At 38.5% G+C, this 18,033-nt stretch overlaps 1 protein-coding gene across 1 annotated transcript in view; it reads left to right on the forward strand.

The window, feature by feature from the left end:
- Positions 1-259: 259 nt before the first annotated feature.
- Positions 260-18,033, forward strand: part of CABCOCO1 (ciliary associated calcium binding coiled-coil 1) — a 49,734-nt gene continuing 31,960 nt past the window's right edge. Inside the window, exons 1-4 of the mRNA XM_075717932.1 lie at positions 260-277; positions 7,147-7,259; positions 10,174-10,343; positions 13,539-13,683. Coding sequence (XP_075574047.1) covers positions 260-277; positions 7,147-7,259; positions 10,174-10,343; positions 13,539-13,683 — 446 coding nt within the window. The remainder of the gene's footprint in view (positions 278-7,146; positions 7,260-10,173; positions 10,344-13,538; positions 13,684-18,033) is intronic.

Raw genomic sequence — 18,033 nt, forward strand, 5'->3', positions numbered from 1 at the left:
TGGTAATGTTAGGTTAATGGTTGGACTGGATGATCTTAAAGGTCTTTTCCAACCTAAACGATTCTATGATTCTATAATTCTAAGATGGCGCCCGGCCAGGCTGCGGGCAGGCCAGCGGGCAGCCAAGATGGCGCCCGGCCAGGCTGCGGGCAGGCCACCGGGCCCGGGGGGGAGGAGCTCCGCTCCGCTCCGCGCCCCGCCAGCCGCCCGGGCCCGCCCCCCGTTCCCTGGGCGACGGCGACGCCGAGCCGCGGGCAGCATGGCGGCCCCGGGGCAGGTACTCCCCGCCGCGGCGGGACCCCGGCCTCCCGCTCCTCCCCCGTGCGTTCCACCGGCGCTGGCTCCTCCCGCGGGGCCGGGGCGCGGTGTGAGGGGCCGCGGAGCTGGCGCTGCCCAGGCGGCGTGCTGCGGGGGCAGGGCTGGGGCGGCGGCGCCCCGGCGCCCCTCCGCGTTCGCCCCCTTCTCTTTTTTCAAAAAGAAATAACTTATTTTAAGTGTTTTCGCTAAGCTTTAGAGAAGGCAAAAAGGGTGGGGTGTTAAAAACGCGGCGTGGCTGTGCGTACCCGCGCCACCTTCGTCCCCGCGAGGGTTTAAGGGAGACGCGCCCGCCCGCCGCGGCGGGGCAGTTCCCCCGCCCGCCGCCCCCGAGGCCTCGGCCGGCAGCGGCCCGCCGGGTCGGGCCCGCTCCTGAACGGGGCTGGCGGGCGCTCCCGCCGCCTCCCACCGCGCCCGCCGGCTCTCTGCCGGCTGCAGAGCCCGGGCTGCAAGCGTGCGGCGGGTCTGGCTTGCGGCGGTGGCAGGGATCGCCGCGCTTCTGCTTGCGGAGGGAAGGGCGCTTGGTTACCTTCCAGAGAGCGCCGAGGGGCTGGAAGCAAGCTCACGCCTCGCTTCCAGCAGCAGCACGATTGTATTTCTCACCTTTTATTGCTTTAGGTAGCCAGGGTGCTCTAGAGGATTTCGCTAATCTACATCGTTCTCCTTAATATTTGCTTTTTTTCCTGTCTTTGGCCTCGTCCATTTTTTACTTGGTTGTTGGGTTGTTTTTTTTTTTTTTTTATATTGCAGTTTTTGACTTGGTTGACAAGAGGTGTGATGGCTGACAGTTAGGCAACCCATCTCGTGCTGCATGTCAAGAGAAATACAAGAATACAAGTTATTCCTCCCAAGAACGTATGAGGTGTTGCGTCAGCTCAGAATTTCTCCCTCGAGCTTGTCTGTATAGCTGTAGCTACTACAACACAATTTTCTTCTGGTTGAACTGCTTTGTTGTCTTAGATGTCCGAGACGTTACCGTGACTGTCGTGGAAGCAATTAACAGCTTTTAGCCAGTGCAATGGTGCATCTGTTGGCACAAAGATAGCCCAGCGATTGTTGGTACGAAAGCTTAACGTTTAGGTTTCCTTAAATAAAGAAATCCTCTTCCATGTGAAATGTATTATTACATATTCTCAATGCTTTTATGAAAAATACATCTTTCACAGTATTCTCTCTTAGTGTTCTCTGTAAATATTTTGGTAGTTGGAACAGCGTAACACTGGGGTAACGGAGTCAGATCATAGTAACAGGATATAAGGTGTACTGCATAGGAAACGACAGGCTGTCAAAAATATATTGTACATCTATTTGAAATGTACCACTGAAAATTTCATCATCTTTACTTTGTGGCTTTATAAAAGGAATCTTAAGAGGAATGCAATGAACATTTGGGGTTTTTTCACTTATTTTCTGTTCCTCATGTATTGAACTTCGTTCTACACACAATAGCTTACCTTTGTGATATTTCCTACTATATTTTAGGATCTATTTTTATTGTAAACTGTGGAATTGTGTGCTTTTATAAATTAGATTATATAGTTACCAGTTTTGGCTGAAGCTAGCTTTGCGTGGTCTATACGTAAGCTGTAGGGAACACTATTCTGCCACTATTTTTGTTATATTGTTTCTTAGATCTTGAGACAATTCCTTTTGATTTAAATTGAATATTTTTATAATTGTTCAGACTTGTAATTACTTCCAGCAGACAGCATGTTAGAAAATCTGAATCCTGATCTTAGCAAGTCTTGCCACTATTTTATTTTTAACAACGTTTTTTCCAATAAGTAGTCTGCAGCTGTGAAAACATCAGTAAAGTTTAATGTCATAATACATTTGGTCATACATAAATCTTGACGTTTGGACGGTATGAAATTTTTGAAACATATTTTGTTATTAAAAAGACACTATCAGTATATGTTGTTTATAATGGTCCTCTGAAAGCTTTCCTTCCATATAGGTTTTATCTTTTGCATCTGACATATCTGCATATTTCTCTTTTGAATGTAGCTGAAATTAGTGTTACTATTTTTATTTCCTTATTTGTTTGACAACAAAAGAAATATTATGACTAAAAATAGCAACTATTGATTTTAACTTCCCACTGTGGGAGCGGACAAGTGGGACTTTTTTAAAACAAACAGGAACAGCGAATATATTTCTGTTTCTGACTTAACTATTTATGTAGACAGCTTCAAGATTTTCTGCTTCTGCTGAAGTATTTGACAGCTTGATAACAAAATGCGTATAATAATACAAGTAACAGCTTGTGTTGCTGGTGTGGGTTGTTTTTTTTTTTTCATTCCCATTTTGATTAAAGTTGTAACTGATATGCAACACTCTTTCAGGGTACATCTGTACTGCTGTCAGCAGTATTGCTCGGGCAGAGGTAGCTGAGCTAGCTTTAAATGAACTAGCTCAGGTACTGGAAACTATCTAGCTGTGGCAGCAGAGTCTAGTCCAGTCTAATTTCCCTGATGGAGTGAGGACAGGAGGATCTTGGGTTCTTTACAATTCGGGTATTTGCTATAATTTAAAAGATCTGGGAAGCTATTCCTTTGTGAGTATATTTTTGAAAGTCGTGACTTCGGAAAGCATGGTGTTGTATTGTCAAGCAAATGCAAATAAGTCTTCAGCCACTGCAGAGGGCTTATCCCAAAAGACAAGCTTATTTTCCTTCAGGAACACTGGTGCTAACTTCCATTGTTGTGTTTCAAGGGTTTGCCACTCTGGAAAGGCCCTGACCAAAACTGCAGATAGTGGGGCATTTTTTCTAGCCAGGGATGACTCCCTTGGGGTTTGGGTTTTTGAGAGAGTGTTCTTCCCCACCCCTGCCAAACAGAGAGGATTTTGGCAATTCGCTATTTAACTGTATCACTCTTCTGCTAATATTTTCTGCTTCATGGTGGTTTGTGAATGTTGGCTGAGAGATTGAAGGAAGATCTTATTCATTTGTTTTAGAATATCTGATTTGGTATTGTGATTTGATGCTGTTGACAAGGGGTGGCCAAGGCATTTGGAGTAATGTACTGAACAGCCAGAAACATATTATACATTCAGACCAGCTAAAAATTCTTTGAAGGAAAATAAAACAGCAACAAATAATTCTCTAATAGTAGTCTGTATTTCAATAGGTTAAGTCTACTGCTGGGAGTACTGGGAGGATTGGTTTGGGGTTTTTTTTCCCAACACACAAGGATAGTGTTAGCAGAATTAACTTACCTTGGATTACCTCAGTCAGTCACTACAGTTAACAGTAAAATAAACAGTAAGTTCTTTGACATCAGTCAACACATATGTAAAGTAACTTCTCTTTGAATTTTCAGTGGTGGTTAAAGACAGCAATCAAAAGACAAAACAGTATTTAATCAAAATAATTAAAAGGTTTTAGTCACGTGTGTGGAGAGGTTCTGCCCAAACAGAAACTTCCCACAAATAGGGGATTATTCAAATGCTTTTGACTTCTTGCTTTTGCTTTGACAAATGCTTTTGCTTTTTTGACTTTCACTACTTTTTTAAATTACAGAAACTTTGATAATTTTAAAAATACATTTTCTAAATTGTGTACTTTCTCTCCCGTAGTTCCTCATCGGTCTTTTGGAACAGTGTTTCTTATTATCTGATACCTGTGCTTCTTGTAGTGGGCAGCGGTGCCACAAATCCATCCTTATCATGAGCAGTAACAAAGACAGTAATACACGGGTGAGGGGTGTTGCTGCTGGGAATATTGTTACAAACGCTAGGTGATGAAACGGCGAAATGGGAATCATTCACCTTGCCATGTAAACTGTCGGATTTTGATGTGCGGATTACAGACCCTTATCTGCAATACTGAGTTACAACATATTGAATATATCTTAAGTTTGAACTGCAAACTTTAGTTGGTTAAATAATATGTTTCTAATGCTAGAGGACCTTTAAATGCGTTGAAAGAGATTATAGGTGACTGAGTGAAAGGCACCTGGAGTTATTTTAAAATAAATTTTTGTAATCTTATATAGCTTATATATTGCTGTAATACAACACTACATACTAAGACTTCAGCAAATTTTCCCAGAGGTCCTTCTTGCTGTTTGTAATTCAGAGAATGAGATGAGCCTTAGCATCAGCATCTTAAGTGTGCTGAGCCTGACAGTACAATGTGGGTTAGAAAGTTTCATACTGTAGTAAGCCAAGTACATACTGGAGGTAGGAGGAAATTCCTTTTTGGGCAAGCTTTTTCTGACATGATGGATGTTGCCTGATAAGAAGCAATGAGGAATTAGTTTGGATAAGATTCTTGGGAGTTCAGGTAAAAAGCTGCTTTCCAGAATGTTCAACTTTTTGCCTACTAACCTGTTCCTTACAGCACAAGATGCAAGTAGCGCGAGCAAAAAAAGACTTTTGATGCATCTCTGTTTACAGGGCTACTGCTGTGATGTTGAATGGTGGAGGACTGCTGTGGAGGTAGTTGAGAGTCTTATGGGAGGGTCTTTGTTCTTACTCACACCTGGCCTGTAACCACAGAGGAGAAGCTGGAAGATAGCTCCATGAGAACAAAACCACTACGCTTTGATCTTTCCTATGCTTTTCTTTCTGATACAGTGGCTAAATTCCTCATGCTATACTGATAAAATCCATCTGGGGTGATACCTGTAAAAGGTTAACATTTTGCCATATAAAGAAGTACGGACAGTAAGGTGTTGACTGACTGACCAGTAGTATGCCGTTTATATAATGGCGCAAAAATACATGGCAAAGTATCCTATGTATTAGACAACCTGAGCGAAAGAGATGAACTGATATTAATTCAGTTTCCAAAAACATCCATATCAGTTATTCTTTTAATTCAGATCTCACTACTTCTAAAGAATCTCTTGTTCAAGTTTCTAACACCACTGGTCGCTTCAGGAAAGCATGCATATTTTTCCCAGTTATTCAAAAATATCTTTCAATAATTGTATAATATTAGCATGTTGAGCTGGTCTTTTTGGTTTGTTTTTTTTTTTTTCTTCCCCCTAGCTAGGGCATGCAGCTTCAATTATATCAACACTGCTGACTAGTAGGAGTATTTCTTTTTATGCTGCATGAATTATTTCTAATAAAAACAACAGCAAATTAATGTCATGCTCCTAACTATGTGAAGGAAGCCTTCATTTACTTCATTCCTGTTGTACTGATGAGACATTGCATCTGAGACTAACTCCTTTACGGTTGGGAACAGTAATTTTTCATGTTAAAGTACATGTGAAAGTACTCTAGTACTTAATTAGAGGAAAAAACTAGTCTGTCCACTAAATGTTCTTTGTTGCTCTCACTCTTGTTTCATCAGTCTTGAATGTTGTAATTTGGCTGGTCCGAGTTTTAAGTATATCTTGCAGTTTGGCAGCAGCAGGGGGAGTAGTGTAGCTTTATTTGGGGGCTCTCCTTGACCAATGCTAGAGTTAGCTGATTATTAGCCCACAACAATGCTGTTCAGGCTCAAAAATCAGCTCATGTTAGGAAATCTTCCACTTCTCTCTCTCTAGGGGAGCTAGAAACATTATTCTGCAAGCTTTGCCTTGCTGTGCTTCTGTAAAGCCCAAGTCCCACAGATGTAGAAATGTACCTGCTATGAGTAAATTATGATCAGGTTTTACTCAGACGTTTTTGTGTCCTGGTGCAGAAGCAGGTCAGGCCAATTAGACTCACCGTCATGAGGCTGGAAGGGATCTTTGGGATGCGAGCTGGTTCAGCTGCCTGCTCAGAGCTGGGCCAGCACTGCAGGCGGACCAGGGCTTCGTCCAGTTCAGTCTTGAAAACCTGCAAGAATGGCGATTCTTGCACCTCTCTGGGTAACCTCTTCTAATGCTTCATTATCTTCATAGTGAAATATTTTTCCTTACGCTGTCCCATGCTAATGTATTGTAGGTCTCTTCCAACTGAAATACTCTATTCTAATCTATGATCATTATCCCTTGTTCCCCTGCCATGCAGCTCTGTAAAGAGTCTGGCTTAGCTCACATTTTATAATGTGCTTTGAAACCTCACTTTGTCGCCTACATATTCCACTGTAAAACAGGTTTTTTTAATCCAGTGTTTTATTTGTTTCATAGATTTCTTCCTGAAGTCTTTGGTAGAATGGTTTGGTCAGTGACACACACTATATAAAATATCATCAAATGTTCCTATTTTTTTGTAAGACCATTGCATTGTTGGTTCACGCTCGGTTTGTTATCCCCTATAACATGTACATCCTTGTATTTTCTGTAAGAAACTGCCTTCTGTATTACAAATATACAGACCCTCCCTGAAACAGTAGTGTCAGATCGTTGTATGTGTATCATTGCGTTGCAGCAAACATCTTGGACTTTTTTTGTGGTTAGGGAAGGAGTCAGCATAGACAATAAATTTGAAAATGCAATCAAGTGCAGGGTGGAGAGCAAATAGCATGGTAGTGCGTATGTGTACTCATAATATCTTAAACAGAAACTGATTTTAAAATTTAATTACTGTGCAATCTAGTATCACGTTAGTCAAATCTAGATTCATGGATTTTTTTTTTTACCTTTATATTTCTATTGTTTTTACTTGCAAGTTAATTTAATCTTGTGCTGCACATAATATGTCACTATGTTCCCACATGAATTTAAGATAAAAATATTATTTTCCATGTATCTGCCTAGCTTTTCTCTAGTGAAAATGTGTTAGGGTATTGTGTTGCTGCCATGTAATTATAGCTGTGTTAGATTTTTGGCATTTGTTGAATTAATCCCTTGCATACTTCCTAAAAATAAAAATGTTATTTAGATGAGTTACTGACATAATAAAATAAACCTTTTAAAATTATATTCCTATATACATATGTGTGTGTAGGAAGAAGACCAAGATCAGGATGCCGTAGGTGGAAAGAAGATTATTAATCGGACATTTCTTTCTCCTTCCCAAATTACTGCTTTGTCAGAACAAAATGTAGAAGGAGTTGAAAAGTAAGTGGCAATGATGATAATGCTAGAACAAATATAATGAAGTGAAATAAAAATTATAGACCATTTGTTAGATTTCTTTTGTGATGGTTACATCATTAGTCTTCAGTTGTTCAGTTAAATCATTCATATTTAATAGGATTCATGAAAGATAGGAAGAAATACTGTTGATCTCAGATCCACTTTGTTTTACTGTATTTCCTATATCTCTTGATTTTTCTTCAACTCTTTTTTTTTTTTTCCCCCACTGATATTCCACACAGGTATGGTTTCTGAGTTTACAATAGTATTAAATGTGCTGTAAATGAAATACTGAGATGTAAATAAGAACAGGCCAATACTGAGCTTTTTTATAAGTCTCACTTGGTAACTCTTTTGCTAAAACATTTAAGATTCTGTACTGTAACATGAGTTATTGAAAAATCAGAAAGGTTTTAAAAGTTCAGAAAGGGATGGAAAGCTTAAGAAGGTATTAGTAGGTAGCCGTTATGGTGCACTGGGGAAATAGGAGGCAGCCAGACTTCTGATGTAAGCCCATCTTGTCTTTCCTGTAGCAACACTCTCCCTTGTTATTAGTGCTTAATAACAGCTAAATTTAGGAGGCCAGGAGTTCAACCTGAGACTCTAGACTTATATTTTAAGGATGGGATTTTTCAGAAGTGCTCGAATTATTTAGGAGCGCTTGTGTCCCCTAGCAAATTCTTAGTGAACTGAAAGCCAAAGGGCTGGTCCGGCTGGTCCACTGGACTAGTTTGTGCGTGTGTGTGAGAGAATGAAAAATCCAACCTTGTCCCTCTGAATAGATAAACCATTTAACAGAGATTGCAATATTATTCCTGAAATACATTCTGTTCCTCCTATTTGTCACTGTTCTGAGGGAAAAAAAAAATTCTTTCTGGGATTTTTTTTTTTTTTTAAGAAAATTGGAAAGTAAATTTGTTCCCATCAAATAATAATAAAAAAATTTATTTCCTTTACTGTTTTCTCTGGCACAATAGGCCTCTTATTTCAGAGGAGGCTGAAGCGTACAACTCACTGGAGACTAAAACGTGCTTAATGACACAATTTATTGTGAAACTTTCTCATTAAGATTAAAAAGAAAAGCATTGAAAGATTGTATGTTTCTTCTTAGTCTCAGCTGATCACACGCATATTTGTATACATATCCTGTACAAGTGGAATGTAAAGTATATACTGCATCTGACTGAAAAGAGCATAGTTAAAGGCTATTTTATGCACTCTAAGCAATTTAGCAGCAGCACTGAAATTTTGTTAGTTTACCACAGTGCACCATGTCTGTATACAAGAGCAGTTTGAAGGCCACAGCTAAGGTTAGAAAATCAGAACAGGTCTGATTCCGTATGAGGATTTTCATGTCCTGCATTCCCATCTATCACAGAGTTTTATGCTGCTGTCCATCTCCGTATGACTTGAGCACCTTCCATGAAGGAAGAAATAGCAATCAGGGTAACTAGGAAATCTAAATGCCCCATCATTTCCCAGTCATTTATAGATACTGTTGTCAGTGATATGCCTTACAGAATATTGAAAAGATGAGTACTGGCATTGTTAGCAGCATCAGAGAAAATCTAAATCCCTGAGAAGCTCTGATTGTGAAAACACAGAGCTGGCAGAAGCTTCAGAAAGAGAGGATATGGACTGTTTCAAACCTTGGAAAGTTCAGCTGGCCACATTCCACTTCTATTTCAGTACACAGTTAAGTGTTTTTAACCGACTTGCATGTGTACAGCCGTACAAATTTGTCATGCAGAACAAAGGAATACATGTTTTAAACAAAACTGATTGGATTATATGCTTTACTTTGTTAGCTATTGAGGCTTTAATTAAAAAAAGGAACTCATCTTATTTGACAGTGTATCTCTACTGGCTTGGTGAAAACCCTGAAAAACTAATGGTTGCCTATCAGTAGGTCTGAGATTAATGCCCTTTTTCGGAAGAATGAGAAGCAGGTGGGGGGGAAGACTTTGCTCTTTTACAGGGGACTAGAAACTGTGATCACAACTGGCACCTGTATTGTCAGGTATAGTTAAGGAGCCAAGGATTGCTTTAATGTAAAATTTAACTACCTGAGACATGGCTGAAGTTATACTGGAAGAACTGCAAACTGAAGTCCCAGCCCTGATCCCCTCTCTTCATGTGGAAAAATGTGCACAGCTATTATAAAAGACACAACTAATTCTATGTTTGGATAGAATAGACATAAATGTGTCAGCAACAGCATGGTCTCCTACAAGGGAGTGTATTTTTTCATTACTTTTTCAAGTTAAAGTAAGTGGAAAAATTTCCACAGCGTGCCAGTAAAACAGGATGAGGCTCTTCTTAAATGTCTTGACAATTATGAAAGTGGAATTTCTAAATATTTTAGGTACTTTCAGTAATTTTATATTATATTATTTACATTAATTTTCAAATGTAATTTTTCTTCAGAGGCTACATGAAAAATAATCTTGAAAGGGAAACAAGATCTTTTTAGTACTGTAAAACTATCTCAGTCAGAGCAAAAGAGTGGTAGTAGAAAGTGGAGACTAGTTGTTCCTTTTCATCCTACAAACCCCTTCCTGAACAAACACTGATTTTTCTCTGGGGTTTTCAGTGTATTTCTCTTTGGTTTTTGTAATGCTCTTATTTTTGTTATTTCATTAATCCTATCTTAACATTTAAATAGTGTCTGTTGAAAGTTGTAGGTGTTTGTTTACTTTTTTCAGTTGAAATGTCCTCTGATCATAAACATTCATATCTAGAAATGGATGTAGCTAAGTTCCAGGAAGATATATGCATATATGTATAATATAATAATAGTAAATATTATAGGTATAATTACAAGCAGACTAAGTTAAACTTTGGAATCTGTAATTTGTGTTTTAATTTCATTATTTTACTCTGCAATTTCTTCTAGAAAGCTGGAAGAATTTCTGAATTTTAAACAATTAAAGAGATCTTTGAAAGAAGCTATTTTGCTAGATTATTATACCGCGGGATTTTGGTGGGCTAAAGAAATGAACTTCAGTCTTATACAGCTCTCAGGGTTCATGGATCTATTAAATTTCCTGTTGGAGAACCTCAGTGGTAAGTATAATTTAAAATTGTAAAATAAATATCTGAAGTGGAAGGCAAGAATGTTTTCCAGTCATTTTAATAAAGTAATATTTAATTACAAGTAATTGTAAAATTATTTATTTTCCTCTTGAATATTGGCATGTTATACCTTGTACCTGAAAATAATTCTTACTGGCAGACGTTAAACTTTCGTTAGAGAGGACTCTAGTCTTTTTAGCAAAATATCCCTTATTCTTTTTTTGTATAGTACATGGTACAAAAGGGCCAGGTCCTGAAAAGACCTCATCTTTGCTATGGTAAAATAAATAATAATTACAGTAGAGTGAGAACAAGGAGCTCCTAAATTCCTATTTCAGCTGTCTCAGTGACTGACTCACTGTAGCCTTGGGCACATTTCTCTGCTGTTTGAGATATTCAGTACATCCTGTAGCATTACACCAGGTGAATTACATTTATTTTATCCTTGGAGGTCAACTCTCAGGCAGCTTTCTATATGGCAAATGCTGCACTTCTGGCACAAAATATATTGGTTAACTAAAGACTGGTGAGGGAGGTAAACTGGCATCACTGCTGAAGATGAAAAATGACAATGAAAGGACAGTAGCTCCTGTGGCTATGAGGAAATCTGCAACAAGGCATGTAGCTTGGGTCTAGTGGGAACAAAATAGGCAGAAAAAATGTTTGCACCATCCTCTAAAACCCATTTTTCAGAGATCACAATGCTTACTTAACATTCACTTTGAAGGGGATTATGTCGAGAAAAGGCCATCCCAGAGGAAGAGCGAAAGGACTCAGTGGTTCCATTCAAAGAGAAGATGAATATTTAAAATCAAGCTCATAATAGTTATTATACTCTTTCATTGTAATTTAATTCAAGGGCCTTTCTGACTTGGAATTTTGACAGAATATGTACGTGCTTTATGATCATTGGAGTTCCAGTTGTCCTTCCTGTCTCCAATGAGAAAGTATCTTAACATATGCTAACTATATTAATATAACAATGGAGAAGAATGGAAACATGTCAGAAATTATTTTTATGAGACTGTATGTAATGCATGTGTACTAGACAGGCTGGTAGCACAACTGATTATTAAAGCTGACTGACGTTTTTCAGGAATGTGATCTTAGTTGCATAAAGCTTTGCCAAACTTTAACTCTTTAAGCTGAGATTTTCCATGGCAGTGTCTGCCTCTGATTAATTTTTATATATAAAATTACAACTAAAAACAGTTCAATGGGCTTGCAGGCAGAGGCTGTGGAAAAAAATGTATTATTTTCTGCCCTGTTTTTTGTTTGGTTTTTTATTTTTTTTTAACAGCTCTAATACCCCTATGCTTCGACGTAGAGACATAAGGTTTGGCAAGCAAGTGTTGTGAATTTGCTTTTTGCTGTCCTGTGAAAATCCATTCAGATTTGGCTAAGATACGTGGCTTTTAGGGAAAGAAAATGCAGTTTGTAAATGCTTACAGGAGGCTACTTATATTTTTTTCACAGCTAAGTTCCCTGAATAATCCATCTTGTAAAGTATGCTGTAGCCCAGGGCTGAGATTAATTTCCTTGTAATTACTGTTCTCAGCTGGTGCAAGATCCAAGACCAAACATTTCAACTAAGAACAAAATGCTAATGTCTTCTATGTTAATGACCATTTCCTTTCCCTTCCCTACACTGGACCCAAGCAGCCTGGAGAATTAAGCTGATTTGACCATAATAGCAAGAATAGAATGAAGCAGGAAGAATGGATTTAGAAAAGGAGGGTAGTGGAAACTCATTTAAGGCTAGTAAAGGAGAGAAGAAAACTGAGGTTTGGAAACTGGAAGCTTTGGCTGATTGGGAGCCAGGATTAATTACTTATGTGATTTGGTTCATCTTCTATACATTGAGGGTAAAGTGCTCCTTACCTCACAGAAGTACTGTGAGAGCCTTCCTGAGAGAGGTAGTTAGGGCTGAAAATCAGTTGTGCAGAGAAAACAGAAAATTTGGACTAGCTGGCGACAGACCTGGGCCTGGGTGTTGTGACTTCTCATGATCTTGTTACGTGTCTTCGCTTCCCTACTAACTTTGATATTTCTGGTTCTATTGCTCTTTCTCATTTCCCATGGCTTCTATTCTATTCTATGCTATTCCATTCTATTTCCCCCACATTCTCTGTATTTCTTTCTTGTTTCTTCCATTATGGTTATTTATATAGTTCTGCCTCTGTTACTGAAAACTGAGGTGAAATTTTCAGGGGTTTGATTGCTGTACCACTAAAGGGCAAAACTATAAAGACCAGAATCTTGTAAGTTTTTTTTAATTTGTTTTCTGTACAAAGAACCAAGGAGCAGACCAGTAGAGAATTAAAACAATAAGGAAAATAAATCTATTTCACCACTGGTGGATATTTCCCCATTTTCTACTAGATTTTTTAGACTTAAATAGAACAAGTAAATTGTGTTTGAAACTTCCTTTAAACTCCACCATTGCTCTAGTGATAGCACACACTGTACACAAATCGGAAAGATGAATCCTTTCTTTTTAAAGGTTCAGCGAACACTGATCTATTTCAGATTTTCCTCTTTGTCAAGACAGTTAACAAAAAGAATTTAAATTTTAATTCAAAGCTGGTTTGGCATTTGGTTTTGATTTCCAGGGTAAAAATGTGAAGTAATTATCTATTTTGGGGGGGATGCAAAAATGTCTCCAAGTTTGATGATACATGCAGAGTATTATGCATATTCATGTTTAATCAATTATGACTGTAAGCACTTAAAAAAAATTGGTTACCCTTTTTAACATCTGTTCCTGTATTACTGGTTTATATTGCAAGGGGCATGGTCAGAAGAACAATCTTTTGCAATACATAAACAGTAGTAAATTTATTTTAAAGATAAACATACTATGCATCTCAAATTTACCTACTGTTGTGCCTGTGGTTATGTCTGCCTAAGAGGCCAAGCTGTAGTATTTTAAACAGCTGTTATTGTGATCCTTACATTATGAAGGTGAATCAATGAATTTGTGATGGAATTTTAATGCACATTTTATTGATAAGAATAATGGCAACACATAAAAATGTTTGACTGCTGTTGCTTTTTAAGTTTCTACATGGCTATAATGTAACTTCTTAAAATTCAAGAAGTCTTACAATTAAAATGGGCCAAAAAAACCCCACCCCACCCTGTCGTGTTTATACTTAGTTTTTGTTCTTTGGGATTACTTTGCAGACAAACATATGACCTTAGGAGATAATTTAAAAGAACTTGGAAAAGCAATGGCTGGAATAGGAGAAACTGATTCAGAAAGAAGTGGTGACCTGACCTTCTTCAGCATTGAGCAAGCCAAAGCAGTCATTGATTACTTGAATATCAGGTATTTATTTCTACAGCATCCATTATTTCTTATTTGAATAATTTAATGTGGTGGGAAATCAGCTGATAAAATAACTTAAAATTATTTAATTGGATATGTTCATACTGTGCCAACATACTGCAGACACCAAACTTTAAAACTTTAAAAGGAGAGAGAATGTGCAAGTGGCAGTAAAGATCTGGCTTCAGATGTCAAAGCCCAGGAAATAAATTTAGACTGGAAGTGTATGAATATGTAAGACTGTGCTGAAAAGTTTCCTTCTGGGTTTTGTTTTGGGTGATAAAAGGGAAAGGGGAGAGTAATGTTTAAGGAATATTCTTAGTTTGCTGTTAAAACATTCTATTTTTAGATTCCAGTTGAACACAATCCTAGGTCTTGTCTATAACTTTAAGTAATTGTCTGGCCTTGACAGCTGTAGTGGACTTCTTAAGTGGTTTAAAGTTATGTACTTTACAGAATTAAGGCTATGGTCATGTATGAGTCACAAAAATGTTGCATTTCAAAGTTAGCAAAAGTTCAGTATCTACACGAAAAGGTTTCATGACAGGTCTCAGCTTTCAAACAGAGACACAGAAAGAGATGGCAACAGCAGTAATTCAGTTATTTATCTGAGAAACAAATTAAGGGTCTAATAGCAGCCAATCACACCTCCACATTTAAGGTCTTAACTATACAGTAACATATACAGACATTTCTCCACTGAAATGCCGTAGTTAGGACAGTGGCTATACTCGTATACCACTTTTCCAGTACGTGATGGACAGAATGGTTCTCAAGCTGTTGTATCACCCATGAATGTTGGGGGCAAGGAGATAGAAAAGGTATGGCTGTAATATATGCTCATACACTGTCCTACATCTGTACCTTCCAGCCTGTTTGCTGATCTGAATGGTGGTTAGAGGGAGAGATTTTGTGGCAGATGGGCATAAAAAGCAAGTAAGGTCATGACTGATCTGCACATAGAATTGTTGGGAATTTTCTGACTGTTCTTTTGCTAGGAAGAGTTTAATACATCAAAGAGGTTTTTTTAGAGTGTTTTCTTGGATGCAGAAAAATATTTCCTCTTGAAGACAGACAAAAATACTAGGACAGCTGGTAGCCTTCCAGTTCAGTGTACCCAGATTCAGACTGGGGATTTAAACCCATCACAGGTGATTTCTCTTACAATTGGGCTATAAAGTTTGTCTCTTTCTCCTGCTCTCTCCTTTTTTCTTTTGTTTCTTTTTCATGGAAAATATAAAAAAAACTTCAGGTTCTTCCCATATGAAATGAGAACACCTCTTTAAATCTCAAATTTCTGTAGTCAAGGCAAACCAATGTCCTGCCAAGTATTAGCCCTAAACTAAAAGGAAACTTGGCATTTAAGATGTCTCACTCAACTTCTTTTACTTCTCCCTTCCTGTCTGTGCCTTTTGTATATTTATTTGGAACAAATGTTCTTTCCAAATAGCATGGCTATAGCTCTTGTGTAAATTATCCATTGAAAGATATCTTGTCCATGAAGTAATTCCTTCACAGTCGCAAGAATTTCATCCAAGAGATTAGGTGCTCCATCCTACTACCACCAAAGTATTAGCTGGGTGGGAATACAATCAAGCCACAGGACTTTTACAGCAGAATGGTATTTTGGCCACCAAATATGTGGTTGCATGTTCAAAGTGCTCAATTTATTACAGGCATGTGCTGTTGCAACATCACGGATATATACACATACATTGAAATGTGTCATATGTGTCCAGGTTATACAATCCCTTATTTCAGTCATTTTTTTCTAAATAAGAACTGAATCAGCACACTTATGTGGGTGTATTTTGAACTTTATGAACTCAGAAATAGGTTGACTGAGTTTTATTACAATTCAAATTAATGTATTACTTCAATATTTTTTCTTGTTCTTCACTTTTTTTTAATTTAATTTTAAATGATAGGCCTATAGCTTTTTTTTCCTACTCAAGGTAGTATGACATATTTTAATTCAGACCACATTTTTATAGATGAGCTATAAACCCATGGGATTTATAATGGAAATGGGGACAAATGCTTAACCACATTGGCACAAACTGTGCAGCAGCTATAATGACACCTTCAGGTTTGGTGGAAGGTGACAGTTATCATCTTTTTATCTTGTCTCCTTGGGCAAACACACATCAACATAGCTCCTGACATTTTCTTTCAGGAAGCAGTGGAGCTAGGGAAATATGTCATTGTTAATCACCTTCAGATTCTCATATGACATCATAAGAGGGTCTATTCTTAACTATCTCACTTGCATGAGTAAAATTATTTTTGTGTAATTGCTAAAAATGTTGATATGGAATTTTTTAATTCTTCACAACAGATACAAAGAAAAAAGCATTTTATATAATCCCTGATAGAAGAAAGAAAACTACCCTGTTGTTTCAAAATAAATACTGATGTATAATTTATGTGATTTGATTTAAAGAGTATTAAATGGAGGAATTCTTTCCTTGGTATAGGATTAAGGGTGCCAGGTTGAACAGAGTTCAGTTTTAAAATAAATAAATAAATAAAAACCAGAAATGCCAAAAGTAATGACTTCTATTTTTTGGAGTATTGTAAGTTATCTGTACCTGTAACATAGTCCATAAAAAATATCATAACACATTTAGAGAGGAAGGGGAAGAGCTGATTTTCAGGTGCTGTAAATCTGGCTCCTTTCCAAAGCACTGGAATAAATAAAAGCAAAAAGTTTGAAAGGTTCTGCCAGTGCAGTTTGAAAGATATGTATCTTATTTCTTGTGTGGCTCTGATGTTCGTAAAATATTTTTTGTCTTTTTCAAATAATCCCTGTTAGAATTTTACCAAATAATAGGTGTGTATATGAGGGGACACGTATCTTTTCATAAGTTGGTGTGCGTCATTTCCAGGTTAAGTCCTGAAGTCTGCTTAAACATAAATTGTATATCTCCACTGAAACATGGCAGGAATTCTTTGGTGAAGTCCTGCGATAAAAATATACTGCAAATGAAATGGCAAACATTGTAACAACTTAATTAATTGCCTGTGTGTTTTGAGTTTGGGGGGAAGGGAACTTGTAGTTTACGGTAGCCAAATTTCTTGTGCAAGTTGGTAAACAAATTTGTTTTTTAACTAATGGTAATTGAATGACTGAATTAAATGTAACTGTAGAATAAAACTTTTATATGGCACTTAAAGAGCCAAATGTTCAATGAGGCTGCCATAATACTTCTCACCAAATTAGGAAATGCATCTGTACATATGTGCAAAAACGGCTGCGCCCATTCCAGTAAAAATGTATTTGAAAGCTTCACAGATGCATTTGACTAACTGCTGGAAGGTGTACTGTTGTCGTGCAAGCGAGGCAGGCCATGCCACCATTTTAGTCTCCTAATTCTCAGCTGCTTCCATGGGCTGGAAGAACCACTGCTGTACAGTAGTCGGCACTTTAGTACCACTTAAACTGGAGCAAATTGTCCCTGGTCTGCAGTATTTCATGGAACCTCTGGTACTGTGGCAGTGAGTAAGTACTGGTAGTGATTCAGGGCAGGGCAGTCAGCTAAAATAGTGTGTACGGAGCAGCAACTCCCACAGCTGGCTTCCCTGTTTCCTCCCAGAGCCAGGATTGTATTTCAGCCACCTACATCCCCCCGCAGCAGCCTCCTGCTTTGCATGCAGCTGGCTGGTCGAGCCCTTCCGCCAGCCGTGCCGGGGTGCGAGGCTGCCGGGTGGGAGAAAAGCCTCAGCGCCGTGGGGCGGCCAGCCAGGGTGGCACCCGCGGGGGCTGGCTCTCTGAGAGCCTCCGGCAGCGCCACGTCTCAAAGAGCAGCCTGTGCTGGGTTGCGTGGCCAGGCACTGGTATTGTAAACACGTTTTCATAGCATTTGCATGATATCCTGCAGCTCGTAGCAGTGTGTTTAGCATTAGCTAAATAATTGCGTATGTTGGGTGTAGTAGGTACTTTCATAGACCCGTAGAAAAATTGAGGTTGCAAGGGACTTCTGGAGGCCATCTAGTCTAAAGCCCTCCCCACAGAAAGCCTGCAAGTGCCAAGCAAAGAGGCACTGCCATCCCGGTTGATGATGCTCTTGAGAACCTGTGTCCTGTCCTTAGCCGGAAAGCACAGGAACCAGTTACAGATGTTCCCTGCAAATATTGCTTTATCTGTCATGGGTACACCAGGCAGGAGCGTGATAAACTCTTGGAATCATTCTTCAACCTGGACTTGCTGTGAAATCACAGACCTGTGTTTTAAATCATGTGTCAAAATGACAGGACAGAAGCCAGAAGTTCTGTATCGTGATTTTAAGAGAACAAGTAATTGTAACAGATGGACTGTGACAAACCAAACCTTTGACTAAACAAATGCCA

The sequence above is a fragment of the Pelecanus crispus genome, chromosome 10 (genome assembly GCF_030463565.1).
Source record: "Pelecanus crispus isolate bPelCri1 chromosome 10, bPelCri1.pri, whole genome shotgun sequence".
In the NCBI taxonomy this organism is placed as follows: domain Eukaryota; kingdom Metazoa; phylum Chordata; class Aves; order Pelecaniformes; family Pelecanidae; genus Pelecanus; species Pelecanus crispus.